Consider the following 19365-nt stretch of genomic DNA (forward strand, 5'->3'; position numbering starts at 1 on the left):
TACTAGTCCTAACAACCCAAACCAATATTAAAAGAAAGTCTTTCGTACTTATTTGGGTGGGAATAAAAGGACACCATGCTTGTAATATTTTAAAATATAATACTCTTTTTATTTGGATCATTCCATATACAAAATACTTTGTCATCAGAGAAGGGAGGGGAGGTTACAAGGGGGGGGGGGGGCTTTTTCAGTCCAGCGTACCCATTTATCACATCAAAAGACCTCGGTGCTGACGTGCTCCAAACCATCCTGCGTGAAGGGGTTTTGGAGCACGAGAGACAAAGTGTGATTGTGCTGTTGTTACGCAACGTCGGACCAAGCCGGGCCAAAATCTCACCATGGTCCTACAGTAGCTGACCCTGGTTTTTTCCACTGTCTGCTATAGAAGAGCAGCAGGAGCTTTCTCCTGAGCCAGCGTTGGTCCTCGTGCCAATGGGGTGGCCCCACAAGATTCCCATAAGGAAAAACGTTACAAGTATTTGGGAAAAAATATTTAGAGCTAGAAGGAGAAACTATTTTTTTTAAAAAGATTTTTACCACAGCACGGGATAAGGATGCAGCGCTTATAGCTATGAGTAGATTTTGGCTCTGCTGATACCAAACACAAAGTAGTTACTACTCAACAGAGAATATCTGTATAGATAAAGTTATGCTTCTTGCCAGACACATGAAAAGCAAAGTGCAATAATTTACTTACAATTTACAAAACCTTTTTTATATATATATATTGTTAAGGCTTGATTGATCATTAGATGATTTCAAGTGCTGAGGGCCAAATGGCAGGAACCCCACTTAGTCTGTAGATCTGTGTAACTGCTACTTAGTGTGATATTCTTCAGCTATCTGATTCTCAGGGTGAGCTAAACACAGGAACAGCTTCTCTTCTAGAAGTAAAGGAGGTCAGATATGGCACCCGGCAGGTGGGTCATCACCTGCATTCTGATCCACCAGTGCGGCTCCATGGGGCTGTAGCGCGTGTGAGGACGCTTGGACATGATGGCATCGGTAATGTCATCCAGCACGGAGACCGTATCCTTCTGCCCGCTGCTGCAGTAAGAGCGCATCAGAGCCATGTTCTGCTCGAAGTGGGTCTTCCCATAATCCTCCTTCACCTCCGAGGGCGCCTCGCTCCACAGCTTATTGGCCGTGGTAGCCACGATGTCGCGGGTCAAGATGCCAGTGGCCACAATAAAGTTGCCCGGTTCGATTACGGACACTTTTACGCCCCACGCTTTCATCTCGTAGCGGAGGCAGTCAGAAAAGGCTTCCACGGCGTATTTGGAAATGCAGTACGGTGACCTCATGATGTTGCCCATCCTTCCATACATGCTGGCCACGTTCACGACACGGCCTGTGGTCAAGAGATACAAGGGGACAGATTTTAGATTCTCCAAATAAATGCATCATAATTCAAAAGTGAATTAAGAGCCTTTAGTGCACTTTTAAAGCTGCTAGGCTTGCAGGTCCAGAGTTCAGATGTCTTTAGGAACATTTCTTGGCTATTTGCTTAGCTCAGCAAATAACGGCCTCTCACTGTTGAACAGTCACTCATAACACACTTGTTAACAGAGCTGCTGTTCTGTTAGCGTCTGCAAACTTTTCTTTTTTCTTCAGCACAACTTTGATAACACTGTTTTTTTTGCTTTACTTCAAAACATAATTTATTCCTATTTTATAGTAATGTTTTTATATATTCATTTATAATTGTGGATCTTAATACTTGAAACCACTTTCAGGAATGTTCAGTACAAATATGCTTATCAGCATTGAAGGGTTTATATAACAAAGGTTATATAATGTGTTAATATGTTCTTTCACTTCCAGCCTTGTTTGAATTGTTATAACTCTTCACAGCTCACTCAAAGGCGGATGTATCTTTCAAATTTTTGCACTTTGGCGCCGTTATTTTGGACACTGTGTAACTGATTCCTGTTTATATGTCACAGAGTGGAGGGAACAAAATGCAGCTTACCCTTCGCCCTGCGGATTAACGGCAAAACAGCTTTAGTAACCCTGATGGTGCCCCACAAGTTGACCTCTGACACGTGCTTGTAGGTGTCCATGGAGGTAAATTCGACCTCTCCAAACGTTGACACACCAGCATTATTCACTACAGCCCAGAGAACTGGGCAGGAGAAAGTCAGAGAGAATGAAATGTATGAGTAAAGTCGACTTCTTTTATGTGGGATCTATTTGATTACCGAGCGACCTACCCGCTTCAGATTCACCCAGGATCTCCCTGAAGTGGTCCACTGCCTTGTTGACCTGCTCTTCATTGCACACGTCCAGCTGCACGACCTTCATTCGATCTGAATGAAGTTCCTCAAGCTCCTTTGCACCGTCTCCACCTTTATCCTGTAAGCGGGGACATTAGTTAAACTCACGGCCTCGGCATAAGAGGTCTCAGTTCAATCAGCTTCAGTGCTTTTAACAAGAGCAAGAGCATCAAAACCTTTTTGTGTCTTCAGTATAAATGTTTTTTCCAGTTCTTGGCGGGCAGGAGTGGTACCTGGTTTGGCTTTCTGCTGCTGCAGCCCATCTGTTTCAAGGTATGACAAACTGTACAAGCAGAGATGCTCTTCTGCATACCTTGGTTGTGACAAGTGAATATCTGGGTTACTGTTGCCTGGGTTACTGCCAGCTCAAAGAATTATTATCTGTTTGTTAGGCACAAGTGAAAACTAAACGTGGCAACGAGCCCTGAAGGTATGAAATGAGATCCTTAAGCAAAAATAAAGGTCAGCAGAGTCTTAAATCCCCTGTTCAGACATTTATTGAAGAGCCCATTACTGATCTGTTTTTAATTTTCTACTAGAACGCTAACATGCTGTTGCTGACATTTTACACTGTACATCATTCTTGTGCTTGATGTTATCATCTGCTCGTTTGTTCCTTAAGTAAATCACTTTGTGCCACACATGTAAAACAATGCTCTGTGGATGGTTTATTATTATTATTATTATTTTACTCCTCCCACAAAAGTTCAGAGGTCACAACTAAAGAAGCGCCCATTTTTTTCAAAGGCTGAATTTGCCGACATCTGTTGCTTTTGAGATAAGCTTAGGATATCTTATCTTAAAAGCACATGTTTCAAGGTGTATTTACAGTGTGAAAACAGGTCTCCCGAAGGACATAGGTAGGGAATGATCATTCTGATTTTCATGTGGGTGGGATTTGTGGCCATGTTGTTCTTGATTTCCAGCTAAGCTGTGCAATCGATAGCACATCTTCCTTGGAATGGGAGATTTTTTGGAAAACGTTTTGCTCACTTCCTGTTTGCAAATCAGGGAAAAATGCAGACTCGATGAGCAACATCCTTACCTTGAGAAGACATCCGGCAAAGACTGTAAAGCCAAGTTTGTGCAGATGTTTGGCGAGAGCGTAACCAAATCCAGTGTCACAGCCTGTAATAAGCACGGCTTTCCCTTTCACCTACAGAGATGGGTACAGTACAGTTTCCCCCAAAACACACAATTAACATTATATGCAAATTAGAGAAAAAATGCTTACAAAAACACGCATATTTCCAAGTGAACGCAAACTCTCTGTACAGTTTGTTACAGTATAAACAAACTTATATTGCCCACCCCACATTACTGTAGCGTATCTTGTAAAGGATTTTCTGCGAGTTACAAGCCTTAATTTTGCATTTTACAACGTTTCACTGACATCTGTGTTCCATTTCAATGTTTTGCCTGATAAAATGCAAACCAGCGATTAATCCCCGTGTTTGTTGTGACATTACCTCCACCAGTCCTCTTGGAATTCGAGGCGTCGCCACGTACAGCACAAAAACTGCGTACAATGCAACTATGCACTCGGTGACGCTCGTCTCTGGCAACCCCAGCATCCTCATGAACGCGTTCAGCAGAGCAGGGAGTCCAAAACCCAGCACCACCGTGAGGAAAACCGAAAGAGCCACCAGGAGTACCGCTCGGAGCGCGGGCAGCGAGGCCATCTTGTCGGAATGGTGTGTTTGCTTTCCTGGCGTAGCGGTCCGCTTTACAGCCGTCACCACGGGCGGGCGGCACGCCCCCTGTATCACTGCAGCGACAAGCCACGGGATAGGGAAGTCCCCTGTTGTAATGTGTAACCGCAAAAGTAGCCGCAAAGCATCCGGTTGCAGGTTAAAATCGTGTTTTCGGCTAACCGACGTCGCTAAGTAACCATTATACCGTGTGGTGTCGTGTGGCAAGCTGTTAAGTGTCGCTCGAACCAACTTCGGGCCGAGATCCACGAACAAGCCCCCGACTTAAGCACTGTCCAGCCATTATGTATCAGGAGTAAGCTCTCACTGCAAAGTCACCATGAGGTGTGTTTTTTTATGCTTTACGTTAATATTTTACATGTCAATGTTCCGTTTCTAAAAACAGGACACTGGCTATCATCGGGATTGAGACGGAACCGGAAGTAACACGGAGGGAAGTTTCTTGACATAAAGCATATTTGCTTTGAAGAGATTTCTCCCTCGCTTATATAAAAGGTATATAAAAAGACTCGTTTATCATTACACATTAATGAGCAAGCACACTTTGAAGCCTAGGTATATTCTCATTTAGCATGGCACAATATGCACAAAAAGGGGGGGCAGCCTTGCACTGGACTATTTTCGGGGGAATTTTTTTCATTCAAGAATGGAAACGGCACCTAACTCAAAGGATGAGGCAGTGATGTCTCTACAACTAAGAGACAACTTATCATAGAAGTATGCATGTATAAGTACTCAAAGCACTTTACACAACTTGCCCCATTCACCCACTTGCACAAGCACTTTTTTCTAAGTTTCGGTTTAAGTGCTTTTTATCTCTCATCCACACACTTTCAGCAACTTGGGGTTAGTATGTTGCCCAAGGATATTTAGCATGCAGCCTGGAGCAGACGGAGATTAAACCACCAACCTTCAGATTAGTAGGTGACCTGCGCTACAGCCACCCCATAAAAACAAATCCTTTATTCACATTTCTGTAGTTGGATCTATGAAGAATGTCAAAGATAAGAGTTTAACAGATATGAAATAGCATTTTTGCATAAACAAGATCATTCCCAAGTAGCCTTTGGCAAAAAAGGCAAATCTGAGCATGCTGTGCAGTGTGTCCTTAAAAAAATCTGAGGAAACTGGTGGAGGATAACAGAAGAAGAAAAAATTTACTGTATCTGCATTTACGTTTGCACATTTTAATAAATAGCTCCCATTTCCTAGGATAATATAAAGATAATATAAATTCCAACAAGAAAAAAAAGCACCTGAGCAACTCCACAGCTTGTAAGGATGTTTTATTGTTTCCAGATAAAAGATTTTCAGCCAACATCCAGGTCAAGTATAATGTGGTAAAATTACAAACCTGTTTCATCTACTAAAAAAGCTGCTGGTCAAGAGTGAGATAACATAGGATGACAGCAGTAGAGAGAGCAAGGCATTAAGGCACTAAAGATCTAGTGTGCATGGCTCACTGACCATACTACGGCCTTGAGAAGTGCTGTAAACATATCTTCATATCCGTGTAAAACAGAGACTTCTAATTCAAAAACAATAGAATTAATTCTTTTGAGAAAAGAAAATATTAAGAAGACTGTCAGGTTACTGCAGAGTAAAAAAAGGAAAGAATAAACTGAAAAATGACAATGTCAGTGACTACACATCTTAACCACACCGATACAAATGGCCCAGTTGATCTCTTGTTGCCATCTCCTTTTTTTTGTTTGTTTTTTTTTACAAAAGAAGCATAAACATGAGAAAAAAAAAGATTTTAATATTCACCTTTAAACAAGCACACTTCGGTTATAAACCTTTTTTCACACTGTAGAAGAACATATATGAGTGTCAGGGTAAACTGAATGATAATAATCTTGCAGAGAGAATTAAAACCGCTCATAAAATTTCACATTACTTCCCCCCACTTAAATTGGGCTGTCTTTGGAGTATGGAGTTGGTAGTGCTGGTGGAAAGAGGGACTTGGCTCATTTATAGTTGAAATAAAGGTAGGAAGAAAAACTGCAATCTGATTTTTTCGGCAGTATTTTCTTGGCAACAAGTAGAACGCAAGTGCTCTTTTAAAAATATCCCGTGCCAATCCTTCTTTATTTGAGAAAAGTATCAAGCTTTCTCTGGATATTGTCAAATGAGTCCATTCCCAAGTAGTCTGCCTGACCTTGCTCCCATTTCTGCTTCCGTTCTTCTGAGGACATCTGCTGGGATTGGGATGCCTGTGCGTGCGCGTGCGAAGACCTGCTCTCGCCCTGAAGGAATATGGAACATAACAGCAGGGAAATGAATAAATGACAAGACACGCAGACTGCACACAACATGCTGTTTTTCCTTTTTTTGCTTTTTGGAAGCGGCAAACTGCCACACTTAGCCTTTCCAAATTAATGGCAGCAGGCAAACACGCGAAAGCTCTGATTTTAGAGGAAGGGCAGCAACAGCAATAAACCAGGCGCCAACGGATGCTTAATCACTGCTGAGCTATAAAAAACAAAACAAATCTTTGTCTCCATACCTGTTCACTCTCAAAAGTGACAGTTTCACTGTGCTGGAACTTTGTGAGATGAATAAGAAGACAGAAAAGAGGTTTAAATAGCTTTGCATCATTCAAAGTTCAAAATAATGGCTATAAATTTATACTGGAGCGTTTCAGCTCATAAACTGTCTGAAAGAGGATCTTTTAGCTCCCTTAAGTTAAATCTGTTGAGATTGGCTTCCCCATGCAGGCAAAGGATCTGAAAAAGATCAGCAGGTGGGAGGGACTGTATGTCTGAGATGACTATATTAGGGATAGATCCTCTTGCTCACATCTGAGAGCATTTCGAGCAGTCTGAAGCCTCAACTTTTGGCTCTCAGGGATTACTTACACATATGCTGACCTTGCTATTTTAGCCATTTGTTATGAATTATCCAGTGACTCCATGGTTGTAGTTTTGTGCATTCGTTGCAAACGATCTTAGGTTCAAGACAGGGAGGACATACACACCCAGCCTCAGGGGTTCATCAAATGGTTGTCAGACTATGTGGTGTAAAATCTATGGTGACCCCTTTAGAAATATATAGCAACAAAAGTATGTCTTTTTCTTATGAACTATCCGCCTTTGTAACTATACAGAAAATAAGGAAACAGCTCTGTTTTAAAGATAATACCTGATGAGAAGTCGCAAATAGTGCAGGTTCAATTAAAATGTCGACTTACCTCCACACATCCTGAGTGGAAGGGCTGTTCTCCATACTCCTCATGCAGCATGGGGACCACATCACCCGAGTATAGGGTCCACCAGTTGAGAAGGAAAGTAGGGTGTGTGGCAGCATCCTGCTCACTCCCTGAAATCTGTTTGGTTTTGGGATCAAATGTGTAATCCCATGGTTTGGTCTTCCCCAGGAAATGGACCACCTTGGCATTTCCACCATATCTGAAACCAGTATTACAGTAAATGAGAGGATGTACTGTAGATGTAGTGTGGTTATGGTTCGATTTACTAAATGAAGCTTTTCTGAATAGTTTTTAATATCAAATTGTAGCAATAAAGACATTTGTATTCATAGACATAAATAGTATAGAATATGCTTAAATAAAAAAAGTTTTAGAAATGTTTTAGGAGAAACCCTGTATGTTAGTGTCAAAAAACATATTATTAAATTGTTGTGTTTTTAATTGGTCATAATAATGAACTGGACACTAATATAAATTTTAATGCTCCAGGAAACATTTTTGGGTGTCTGTGTTTAAAAGCTGGGTTAGCATGAATGAAACAAAATCCTTTTGGAGAAATAAGAATGAGAAATATATTGATCCACCCCAGTTCTGACAAGCTTAGATGTCTTTGTAGCACTGGCAATCTGCTCAAGTACACAAATAAACCTGAACCCGACACTGTCGGGTATGTTTTGCTGTGTTTGTCAGACCTCTAAGCGTTATTGCTGACAACTACAAACAACTAAAGACATGTTTATCTTCCCTGTCCTCCTGATGGATGCCAGGAAATGCCAAACCAAAAAAAGCCTGCTGATGAGACCAGAGGTGAAGACACAGAGATGCAATGAGGATGAGAGGGTAGCTTTAGACACAGCACACAATGACCAGTCCTGGAGGCAAACATTAAAAGGTCTTTAAATAAAGTGCTCTATTTCAGGAGTGGGTATCAGCTGCTCTGAGCTCAGAGTGGGCATCCAACCCAGAGCTGAGGGCCTGCTGGGGCGACACTCTAACTGTGCTGCTGGAATCTCGCTGCTCATCTCACCCGTAACCTGATGTCATGTCACGATGTGAATACGCATTCATGTGACCAGGTATCTACTTACATCTTGGCTTTGTATCCAAGACACAAGATTTTAGTCACATGGACAGACTGCTGTTGCGTAATATGAATTTCCCAGGGTAGCAGGTAAATATAGTATCTTATAGAGTTTGGTCACATAATTTTTTTAAACTGCACCTGTGACTTTAAGCATTTCATAATTACTCCATGAGTTTAAGTGTGCTTAGCAGACACTTACTGTTTAAATGCTGGGAGGTAAGTGTAGATGGCTATGCTGCTGAGATTGTAAATGAAAGGGAGATGTTTTGATATGTCAGCTGTTGCCCAGTTGCTAAAGAAGCCATTCAAAATCCCTTGGTCTCCTCCTGCAACAGAGAAATACGAAGGTAAGTGTGACAGTATGATAAGTCAAGTCGCTTTATATGGCACATTTAAAAACAACAGCAGTTGATGCTTTCCAAATGAGGTAGAATAACAAGGCAAATCTCTAGAAACATACATATAAAGCCCTAAAGAGAGATACCCCCGGGAGATCCCGACAGGGGGGGAGAATGAGATCTCCAATTGGACGAACTCAAGGTTAATGACCAACGCAACGGAAAGGACTATGAGTAAGACATGCATCTGCGGCAAGGCGTGTAAGAACCAGCGTGGCCTAAAGGTCCATCAAGCCAGAATGTAATGTTTGGAGTGGGAAAGTGAGGTGCAACGCACAGGTCCTGAACCTGGTGAGATGCAGGAGGAGTCTGGCCAGGAGGCACCTCACAGAGCCCAGTCCCTCCACACACCAGAGTCTTCCAATCCAAGCAGTGTAGTTCCACAACAGCGGATTAAGCCAGCAGTTGGAGCAAGTGGCAGAAGTTTGATGAGGATCTCTCCAACATCATACAAGCTGTAGCCAAAAGAGATGCTGACAGCAGGCTTAAAACAATGACCACCATCATAGTCAGCTATGCCTCAGAAAGGTTCGCCCTGACCGAGAAGTGTAACAAGACCCCTTATACCATGAACCGCAGGGCCATGAAGATTCATTGACTGCGCCAGGAGCTTAGGAGCCTTAAGAAGCAGTTCAAGAACACCAATGCGGAGGGTAAGCAAGCTTTAGAGGAACTGCAAAACATCTTGCGGAAGAAGCTGATTACCCTCCGTAGAGCAGAATGGCACAGGAGGCGGGGAAGAGCGAGAGCCAGGAAACATGCAGCTTTTATTGCTGATCCCTTTCGCTTTTCAAAACAATTGCTTGGGGTTAAGCGAAGCGGGCGGTTGGAGTGCTCAGCAGAGGAGGTGAATAACTTCCTTCATGAGACCATGAGTGACCCACTGAGGGAACAAGACTTGGGACCCAACGAAGCTCTCATCAACCTTGCCCCACCATCAGTAGAGTTTAAGTTGACGGAGCCAAGTTTGAAGGAGGTGTGTGAGGTCATCAAAGCAGCCCACTCAGCATCTTCTCCAGGTCCCAGTGGCGTACCCTACCTTGTCTATAAGCGCTGCCCAGAGCTGCTTCGTCACCTGTGGAAGATCTTAAAGGTGATATGGCGGAAAGGGAGAGTTGCTGATCAATGGAGGTGCGCAGAGGGAGTCTGGGTTCCCAAAGAGGAGGACTCTAAAAACATAAACCAGTTTCGGAGCATCTCACTATTGAGCGTGGAGGGGAAGGTGTTTTTTAGCATTGTCTCCCGGAGATTGACCGAGTTTCTCCTTAGAAACAATTATATTGATCCATCAGTTCAGAAGGGGGGGATCCCAGGAGTTCCTGGTTGCCTAGAGCACACTGGCGTAGTTACGCACCTTATAAGAGAAGCCCACGAGAACAGAGGTGACCTAGCCGTATTGTGGCTGGACCTGACTAATGCCTATGGGTCTATCCCACACAAAATGGTTGAGCATGCTTTACACCTCTACCATGTCCCCAGCAAGATTAAGGACCTGATCCTGGACTATACGCCAACTTCAGGCTTAGGGTCACTTCTGGGTCAGTTACTTCAGGCTGGCACTGCTTCAGGAAAGGTATAATAACAGGCTATACCATCTCAGTTACGCTCTTTGCCCTTCCAATGAACATGGTGGTAAAGGCTGCTGAGGTGGAGTGCAGAGGGCCGCTAACAAGGTCAGGTGTTCGTCAGCCCCCTATTAGAGCCTATATGGATGACCTCACCATCACAACATCATCAGTTCCAGGTGGATCTTGCAAGGACTTGAGATACTCATCTCATGGGCAAGGATGAGTTTTAAACCTTCCAAGTCAAGATCTATGGTACTGAAGAAGGGGAAGGTGATGGACAAGTTTCCGGTTCTCAATCTCAGGGACCATTAACGGAACAACCAGTTAAGAGCTTGGGGAAACTCTTTGACTCCAGCCTGAAATACTCTGCTGCCATTCAGAAGGCAAATGAGGAGCTGGGACCTGGGTAAACAGCTAAGGTTCCCACAGCACATTGCAAAAACATCCCTCCGGCCAGACATGATCATTATTTCTGAGGTCTCAAAACAGCTGATCATGCCGGAACTCACAGTGCCCTGGGAAGAGCGGATCGAGGAGGCCAATGAAAGGAAACGTGCAAAGTACCAGGAACTAGTGCAGGAGTGCAGGGGAAGGGGCTAGAAGACTTTCTATGAGCCCATAGAAGTGGGTTCTAGAGGCTTTGGAGGACGATCACTCTGCGAAGTCCTAGGCCAGCTGGGTGTGGCTGGGACAGCCAAGAAGACGGCCACCCAGGCTGTGAGCAAAGCGGCAAAGAAAGCCACAAGGTGGCTGTGGATTAAGAGTGCTGATCCGTGGGTAGCTACTGGTACGCAAGTCGGGGCCTGATCACCCCCGGCTGGGTCGCCTGGGCGAGGGTGTATGATGTTGTGAGACCAGAAACACCTGATGACCCCAGGATACATCACTGAAGATGAGTACCAGTGCATCCAGGAGATGTGTCTTGTATAGATAAAACTAATAGTCACATAAATAAAAAACCTAAATAAACTATAGTTTAAGCATATTTTTCAGTGATTAACAATTTGCTAGAATAACAAAATTACAATAATGAAATAACTGAATCTGATTTAGTTAGGCTCTGAGGACCAGCTGCTGTGTAGTTCAAACATTGTAACATCTTTTCAAGACAAGTGGATTTGCAAATAGTGTACAGTGTCTTTTCCAGTGCTGACTTTTTAATAACATCAGTCATGAAAACAAAACAAGCCTCAGGTTTTAAAATTTATTAACAGTTTTGTAATTTCTTGTAAAAATGTTTGTCTTGAAGTAATTTGCCTTGGTGGCATTTGCATGCTGTGAAAATCTCTGATATGGTCACATAACAGCAAACTTGGCTTTAAAAATGTTTCTGGTCAGGTTTTGTTTGTTGGCTGAATGTCTTCACTGAAAGAGTGAGACGAATGAAAGGCACACCTGTGACAAACCACATTAGTTTTCACCTCAGCTCATCTGCTGAGATATAAGCCCAGACAAGCATTTAAAGAAATGTTCTCACATGTTTAGGACACACAACTGGATCTCATGTTCCCACTGCTACCTGAAAAAAGTAGATCTGATTTTCTAGAAACTGCAGGTAGTGCTTTACCTCAGTGGGTGCACACAGGTTGGGGCATGTGTTTAGCAGCCACAACATTAAACCCACCAAAGTTAATGTGAACAGTGTTGATTGTCTCATTAGAGGCACGACATTGCAAAAATGCTTCGGGAAACAGTTCAAAAAACAAAGAGCCCACAGCATTAACCAGGCCTCCAAACTTTGCAGATCCCAATCCAATCACCATCTATGGGATGCGCCTGAACAAGCCCATTCAAAGGAGGCTACACCCTGAAATCCACAGGACCCAAAGGATCTGCTGCCAAAGTCTGGTGCCAGATACCACAGGACACCCCCCTGAACTCTCATGTTCATTCCCAGACGGGTCAAAGCTGTTTTTTCTTTTCTTTTTTTGTGGCATGAGGGGGAGGGATATTATTGTCATTACGTTTATTTTTATTGCATAAAACATTTTATTTGTAAATAATCCTTTTTATTTTTTTCAGATTAAAAGGCAAAACAAAAAAATCCTAATCAAAGGATAATGTTGGTGTCAGTAGAAAAAATTGAGGTGCTGCCTCTGCAATTACATTGAATATTTCCAAACTTTACCCTACTCCATTCATGACCAGCCAACTTTAAATAATACAAACAGACAAAGAGGTTTAAAGACTTTTGTCTCTCACTGTGCTGGTACGTGAATTAACACTGGCCTCTGGGTTTTAAGTAAATGGACTGCAAGTTTGCGTCTGAGTTGCCTCAGGTCCTGGAGTTCAATTGGAGGGCTGTTACAGCCATTTGCCCTCCCTCAAGTTTGGCTGCTTTAGAACTGGGGCAGCCCCTTCTCACAGCAGCAACTTACATAAATACACAACTTATAAAAGTTTGGGAGGCAGGGATCTATTTGATGTTATGTGAGGTGGGTGACAGGTAGACAACTAGACCAGACCCGAGCCTTAAATAAATGACAGCCCCCCCAAAATGTGATAAAAGTTCAGTGAATCTGTGAATGAGTCACTGAAATGACACTGACACAGGACGAGATGTTGGCTGTTAACAAAACTTTCACATGTCTCTCCTAAAAAAGCATAGGACTGTAAAGTCTGTGGCTTCGGTTTAAAATAACACACATAGCTGGCGTTTGTCTGAACCCACAGCCTCCACTGGAGAGTTCAAAACTTAATATGGAGCTGAGTATCTTCATTTTGAGGGGATGAGCAGAACACAGGAAGAATGTGCATCTAACCGGTGCCAGTTTGTTTTGGCAGCAGATAACACTGGAGCCACAGATGCAGAGATAGAGCCTCTGGGTTCAGTCACTTACTTTCTTTCCTCCTCTGCAATTTTTCTTTTCCAATACATCTTTCATGTTCTGCGGGGTAGAGAGGCGTACATGTGTATATCATGCATTCCTTGCAGGACAGCAGAACTGAAATGCTGAAGGTCAAAGCGGCTTCACCTCATGCCCCAGTGCACATGAAAAGACCATCCATGTCTATAAATAAGACAGCTTTACTTATTAGCATGCCATCAAGCATTTAGATAGTGGCATCACACTGAAACAGGGACTCTAAAATTATCCACAAAAAGACACTAAGGGATAAATGAGTTTCAGCTTCCAAAGGGACTCTTTCTCATAAAGAAATAAGAAAATGTCTTTTGTTTGTGGTTGAAATCATGATGTGAAAGATTGTTGTGACAGAATGAGTCGGCACTTGAAAGCAGTGGCCCATATTAAGCAAACTAATTGGTTTTTCCAGTGGCACCCCCCATCCCTGATGGAATCTGTCTCACAGCATCACAAGGGAAACAGATTCAGTGACACTAACAAGTACATAGTTTGGCACTTCTGAGCCTAACTATAAACCCCTTTCGTCTTTTGTTTACTCCACAACTGTTTTCTTTGTTGGAATTTTTGAGGTCAGAGCAGCCCGAGTAAACAATGATTTTGTCTAGAGTCCGGCCCTTCTATCAGCAGGACTGACAGCTGAATGAAATCAAAAGCTTTTTCTCGGCATATCAGATACATAATAAATACTGTTCTTCACTTAAGCACTTAATTGAGATTTCATCACAATACATTCGATTTTTTGGTGTCAGAAGATATTTATAGTCCAAACCAGGGAGTTCAAACTCCTTTTAAATTGTGACCCACTTTAATTGGCCAAACCAATTCAGTTACATTCAATTTTATCTATAAAGTGCCAAATCACAACAACTGTCACCTCAACGCATGACCAGTGAAGCGTCTCTCTCTGTCAGTGTAAAGAAGTGTAACTTCATATTTAATCCCTGAAATATCTTAACATAAGAAGTGCAGTTTTAACGATACATGTCAGTTTTTCTATATAATAAAGACATTAAAGAAATTTCTCAGCACAACACTTTGGGTTTAAATTATGAGAAATAAATACAAGTTCTGGTAGATCATTGCCTGGACTCTGTTGTAATTATTAAACAAAAAGGTTTTTGTTAACTCATTCTTACTTAAATAAAACAGATAATAAGGTAGATCGTGAAAAAAATAGAAACATTTTTGCAATTTCATTTTTTTATAATATAGTGTGAAGATAAGAAAAGCTATAAAACTTGAGACAATATAGTTAACATCTGAAGTTTATGCCCACTTTCACATTTTCCAAAGACATGCAGTGGGCCGGATTGGAGTCTTTGCCCAGTCGTATGTTTGACACCCCTGGTCTAACCAGTACTGCCCAGTTGGCAGGCTTTGGCTACATTTAGGTAAACAGCCCCAGTGAAGAGGAAATGAAGGATTAAATTTCCTGTACAACTCAAAAGTATCTCCCGTCATCTGACAATGATTAAGTTATTTATTTGCTTTTAAAAATCCATCGTTATTTTTGAACAATGTAAACGCCACAGATAAGAAAGTCTTGGCCTAGATTTCTATGAGCTACACTAGTCTCCCCAAAACAAAGACTTGGCAATCAGAAATATACGATGGGTTTCCAGCATGCACATGACATTATTTTGGTCATGTGACGTAGCTGTCGCCTTAGCTGCATGGTCTTAGATGAACTGAGAAACTCTTTTTGCCACTTTAGACTATCACGTGGTCTTCTGGAAGAAAATCTAATAAGTGGACAACAACTTGAAATTATTTTTAAGTTACATGGCACAAATTTAATTAAAAATAAATTCAAAAGCAAATAGGCAACTTGGTCTGATGTCCACCAGACTCTCTTTGGATAGCTACAATATGTCAGACTCAGTTACTCAGCTACTTTCTAAAATGCAAGTGTTCATTTTTTCCCATTTAGATTATGTAATATTAAAAAAAAATTCTTGAGGAGCACCATGAAACTACGGATCGATGATGATTCTAGCCCTTCACTGAACCTGATATGGCCGGCATAGCTTTGACTACAATTCAGCAACAGTACGCTCCATGGAAAAGTGTTGCTTAATGTCAACTGGTGCTCTGTGCAAAACAGGGCCTCTCAAATTTAACCTTCACCCCACCCCGGTGAGCCCCTGAGAATAACTCAGCAGAGCTCGAAAGTCTCTTACAGGCGAGCCTTGTTTCCAGGCACCGAGCTTGATAAAGACCTTACTTAGAGCAAAAGATAAACAAGTCCAGTTAAACATCATGTTACCAAGAGCGTTTCCAAAACCATGTTTGACTCAAAAAAAAAAAAGGAATTTAAAAGGGCAGAAGTTCCTCCCTTGCTATATCATTGCCAATAACATGAAAAGTAGAGTAAAACATAAATTTTCACTCATTGCAACCCTGAATCTCAATAATAAACATGTTACATGTCATTAGTCATTGCATAGAACCAAGTGCATTCCTGAAAATGCTATAATAGCCCTTTAATAGACATTTTATAAAATGCATCCCGGCATTTTACAGCAGCTTACCGTCAAAGCTGCCATGTTCTGTACAATACTGAAGCAGTTTGCCATGAGTCTCCACAGAAGGACGAAAAACAAAAACGCCAGAGTTGAAGCAATCGGGCCAGCCAGGGTCAGGAGCAGCTGACAGTTCCTCTCTATCAAACAACTCATCTATATTTGAAAGAACCTGAGATGCACAAACAAAGCACATGTTTATACACACCAGTGATGTGCAGCATCTTCATTTTCTTTGTGCTGAAGCAAAATGACCTGTTAGCCTCACCATAGTGTCTGCATCCATGAAAACACATTTGGAGTAATGTGTGAGGGTCCAACAGTGGAGTTTGGTGAAGGTGACGCCCAGTTCGGGTCTCTTCATCATGGCCAGGTGTGCAGTGTCGCCACTGTCTAGCACATCCACCACCCTCACCTCATCGTAGATCCTCTTCAGCACAGACCTAATGATTTACAATACTATGAAATGAATCACTGTCAACCACCCATGTGGAAAACAAGAGTTCACAGGAACAGTAATGTGTATGAGTGAGAAAAAGTGAATGTAGGTAAAGTTTCTTACTGGCTAGGCTCTGATACTTGTGGACCAATGAGTGCCACCAGCTTCTTGGTTGTATTGTGCTTACGGAGGGATTTGCCCAAAACCATTGCTCCCCGAGCATAGTTGTCATTGGTAGCCAATGTCACAAATGCCTGATCTGTAAAGAAAGAAAACTGAATTAAATTGGTTAAAGGTTGCTCCCACCCAAGTACTAACCACGCCCAACCCTGCTTCGCTTCCAATATGAGAAGAGAGTGGGCGCACCCTGAGTTGCTTAACTTAAAGTTGCTTCTTAATATAGTACATACAATTTAAGAATGCTCTCAAACTCGTGTGTTAGTCAGATTCTGTTCTAAATGTTATGAAGTGGTTGAATTGGTTAGTTGTCTTAGTTGAATTGGTCACATAACTGCATCATATGACTTAAATGTGTCATATTTTTCGAAAGCCTCCGTTTTCGCAGTGTGGGGCTGCCCCACACAGTCCACACGCTGAAGAGTGCACTCATTTGTGAGCGGCTCAGAGTAGAGCCACTACTCCTGCACATCCAAAGGTGCCAGCTGAGGTAATTCGCACATTTGACAAGGATGCCTCCTGGGTAAGGTGTTCCAGGAATGTCCTACTAGGAGGTAGACCCATGGCACGCCCAAGAGATTGGGGTGTGTCATGGGAACACCGTGGTGTTCCCTTCGATAGGTAGAGGGAGGTCTGGGCTTCTCTGCTTGGACATCTTCCATAGATAAGGGAAGAAAATTGATGGATGGATGTGTTAGTCAATGAATTCATCCCATTTAAAAAATTTCCATAACTCTTCTGTGAATGACCAAATGATGGAAAGATGCTAGTCTATTTTCCCCCCAAGCCCTTCGACAGATTGGTGACCTCGCCACCTAAGACAGGTGGGATGGGCTCCAGCTTCCTGTGACTATGAATTGAAGAAGTGGAAAGATGGATAGGTAGATATTTTCCTCCAGTGTAACTGCATTGCATGTATTTTTAAAGTTTACTGCAGGAATATGAAACACACATCAACAACATTACACTGCAGTTGTAGCCTCTTGCCTTTTAGGTGATGCGTTTCTGTGTGGATTCTCTAAAGCATGAATGATCCAAATAATTCATATGTTGATTATTTCAAGTGTTTTTGAATGAGCAACACAATCTAACCTCACTAAAAGTTTTCTCACAAAGTACCCCATAAAGGTTTAAATGTCTCATTAAGGTGATTTTTATTTGCATTGTGGCATCTACTCTGTACCACCACCTCAGGCTCCTGGGAGGAAAATCTGCCAAGTCAAGTCTTGGGAACAACGGCTTGCCTGTGAGAGGACATATAAACTGAGATGACGAAATCAGCATGGCAGCTGGGATAGTTCTGTGACTAGCAGTTAGGCCAACACCAATCCCATTTGGCCTATGCGCTAACCCTCTGGCAGTAAGATACCAATAATGGGCAAGGAGATCACAATAGATAGAGTATGTCTGACATGCTAGCAGCCCAGAGTTTGGGCCAGTTGGAGAACAATGGTTCCAAATACCACAGCTTGCCAGGAAAATTTGTTCTGTCTCACTGCCTTTTCACAGTGCCACACCTCCTTTCTCTTACGCCCCCTTTTCAATTGGTAAAAACCCTTCTGCAATATGAATGTAACACTAAAAAACACATAAAAGATGAGAATTAGCTCTGCAACAACCCAAGGTACAGTGAAGTCACCGTCCAGGCAGCAGGGTCATTTCATTTTGAGTCAGGGGGACGGTTCCCAGTAAGCTTATACCACAAATTAAAAATTAATTATGGCGACTTAGGACACAGAGTAGTGTAGTAGGTCTCAAACTAAGGTCCAATGATAGTAAAGTAGTCTAAAAAGGTACCCTGTGAAATGATTTTATCGCACTGTGTCCACTGCACCTACTTTTGGCAGTTTCCTAATATATACATGACAAAATGGAACACAGTTATAAAAAGTAGTAACACTGTAATTATGTCACACCGGTAGCTGGTCACTGTGACAAATACAAGTTAATTATGTAAAGTAAGACTGTAACCACTTTAAGAATACTAAACTTCTTATTCAACAAGGGAACACAACTACCCAAAAACAAAGAGAACAGTGACAAAAGACTATATTAGCTACATAATGTCATTTAATGTCACCAAAGTTCGCGCCATTTGCTACTTTTAAAACTTTAGAGAAAAAAAAACAAAAAATTAACAAGAATTTTTTACTATCGACGCTGAGAGTGTTAAAATGTTACCTACCAGCCATGACTGACGAATAAGTCGCAGCTACTCTGTAGCCTGGACTTTGCAGAAGCCTTGCGTGGCGAAAAGGACCGACTAAATATACAGAGGTGGTTTAAATACCAAGATGACAGCAGCCAGACCGGCGTCACGTGACAGCCCCCAACACACCCACCTGCTGTTAACATGCTCCACCGCTACACAGCAGCACCTCAAGCAACACCGCTTTGAACAGGTTTACAGCCTACAGATGAAGAAAAATTGCAATTATTGAAAATATTGTGCATTGCTTCCTCCTCCTAACGTTACGGAAATTTCACAACTCTGAAAAAGTAAAGGGGGAAAAATTCTTTGAGTCAGAGATAACGTTGCACTCTCAGGACATAATTCTACAGCTCTGACCTTTCAAACAGCTGCCGGGTATCTCCCCTGAGTCCTGTCATCTTTAGTTATAGTGACAAATGAAAGACGGCGAAGATGTAATGCGTCCAGGAACAAGATGTCCTGTAGTAAACATTTGGCACTTTGTCGCCACCTTGTGGATTGAAGAGCGTATAGCAAGGCATTTATCAAACCGTAGTTTAGGAGGTCATTCAGTGCTCTTATTGTATTACACAACAGTGAATTATTTTTAGCTCAAGTAGTGTACTTTAAGAGGAGTGTCATAATTAAGCAAGAGGATGATATGTCATTTTACTGTCTTACATTTAAATCAAAATAATGACATCAAGTGGCAGAATTAAAAGCATACAAATGGCAATATTGACCACAATCTTACCAACATGTTTAACATCCATGCAATGGACTGTTGCCTAAGTAGCTCAAGAATAATTTAGTGCAAAAAGCAAATATAATCTTCTTAAAGTGTTATTTTATTAATTAATCTAAAGAAAAAAGATGACTATTATTATTTTTGAAAATGTTACAGTTAATTTGCATATTTG

At 42.0% G+C, this 19365-nt stretch overlaps 2 protein-coding genes across 3 annotated transcripts; both read right to left on the reverse strand.

The window, feature by feature from the left end:
- Positions 1–85: 85 nt before the first annotated feature.
- On the reverse strand, positions 86–4196 carry bdh1 (3-hydroxybutyrate dehydrogenase, type 1). Its single transcript, XM_004546771.6, has 5 exons — positions 3746–4196; positions 3322–3432; positions 2214–2355; positions 1973–2125; positions 86–1351 (listed from the first exon to the last, which is right to left on the reverse strand). Exons 1-5 carry the CDS (start codon positions 3956–3958, stop codon positions 885–887), a joined length of 1086 nt encoding a protein of 361 aa, XP_004546828.1. The 5' UTR covers positions 3959–4196; the 3' UTR covers positions 86–884.
- A 1061-nt stretch (positions 4197–5257) lies between these two features.
- LOC101480939 (glycogenin-1) lies at positions 5258–18574 on the reverse strand. Of its 2 annotated transcripts, XM_004546774.5 has the most exons (8): positions 18440–18574; positions 16201–16336; positions 15907–16081; positions 15648–15810; positions 8483–8609; positions 7182–7398; positions 6498–6536; positions 5258–6237 (listed from the first exon to the last, which is right to left on the reverse strand). In XM_004546774.5, exons 1-8 carry the CDS (start codon positions 18444–18446, stop codon positions 6079–6081), a joined length of 1023 nt encoding a protein of 340 aa, XP_004546831.1. In that variant the 5' UTR covers positions 18447–18574; the 3' UTR covers positions 5258–6078. The 2 variants fall into 2 exon arrangements, with proteins under 2 accessions (XP_004546831.1, XP_004546832.1); XM_004546775.4 differs by lacking the exon at positions 6498–6536.
- Positions 18575–19365: the final 791 nt, after the last annotated feature.

This window comes from Maylandia zebra, linkage group LG9, assembly GCF_041146795.1.
Source record: "Maylandia zebra isolate NMK-2024a linkage group LG9, Mzebra_GT3a, whole genome shotgun sequence".
Lineage (NCBI taxonomy): Eukaryota > Metazoa > Chordata > Actinopteri > Cichliformes > Cichlidae > Maylandia > Maylandia zebra.

What these genes read in the sequence shown, in the direction of transcription:
- bdh1 (XM_004546771.6), bottom strand. Translation starts at nt 3,958, where the DNA reads ATGGCCTCGCTGCCCGCGCTCCGAGCGGTACTCCTGGTGGCTCTTTCG. An exon ending in TTGCCGGATGTCTTCTCAAG is followed by an intron (nt 2,356 to 3,321) that starts GTAAGGATGTTG and finishes CCCCGCTTACAG; the next exon opens with GATAAAGGTGGAGACGGTGC. An exon ending in GTTAATCCGCAGGGCGAAGG is followed by an intron (nt 1,352 to 1,972) that starts GTAAGCTGCATT and finishes TCTTGACCACAG; the next exon opens with GCCGTGTCGTGAACGTGGCC.
- LOC101480939 (XM_004546774.5), bottom strand. An exon ending in TCATGGATGCAGACACTATG is followed by an intron (nt 15,811 to 15,906) that starts GTGAGGCTAACA and finishes TGTGCATCTCAG; the next exon opens with GTTCTTTCAAATATAGATGA. An exon ending in TCCACTCAGGATGTGTGGAG is followed by an intron (nt 6,537 to 7,181) that starts GTAAGTCGACAT and finishes CATCTCACAAAG; the next exon opens with TTCCAGCACAGTGAAACTGT.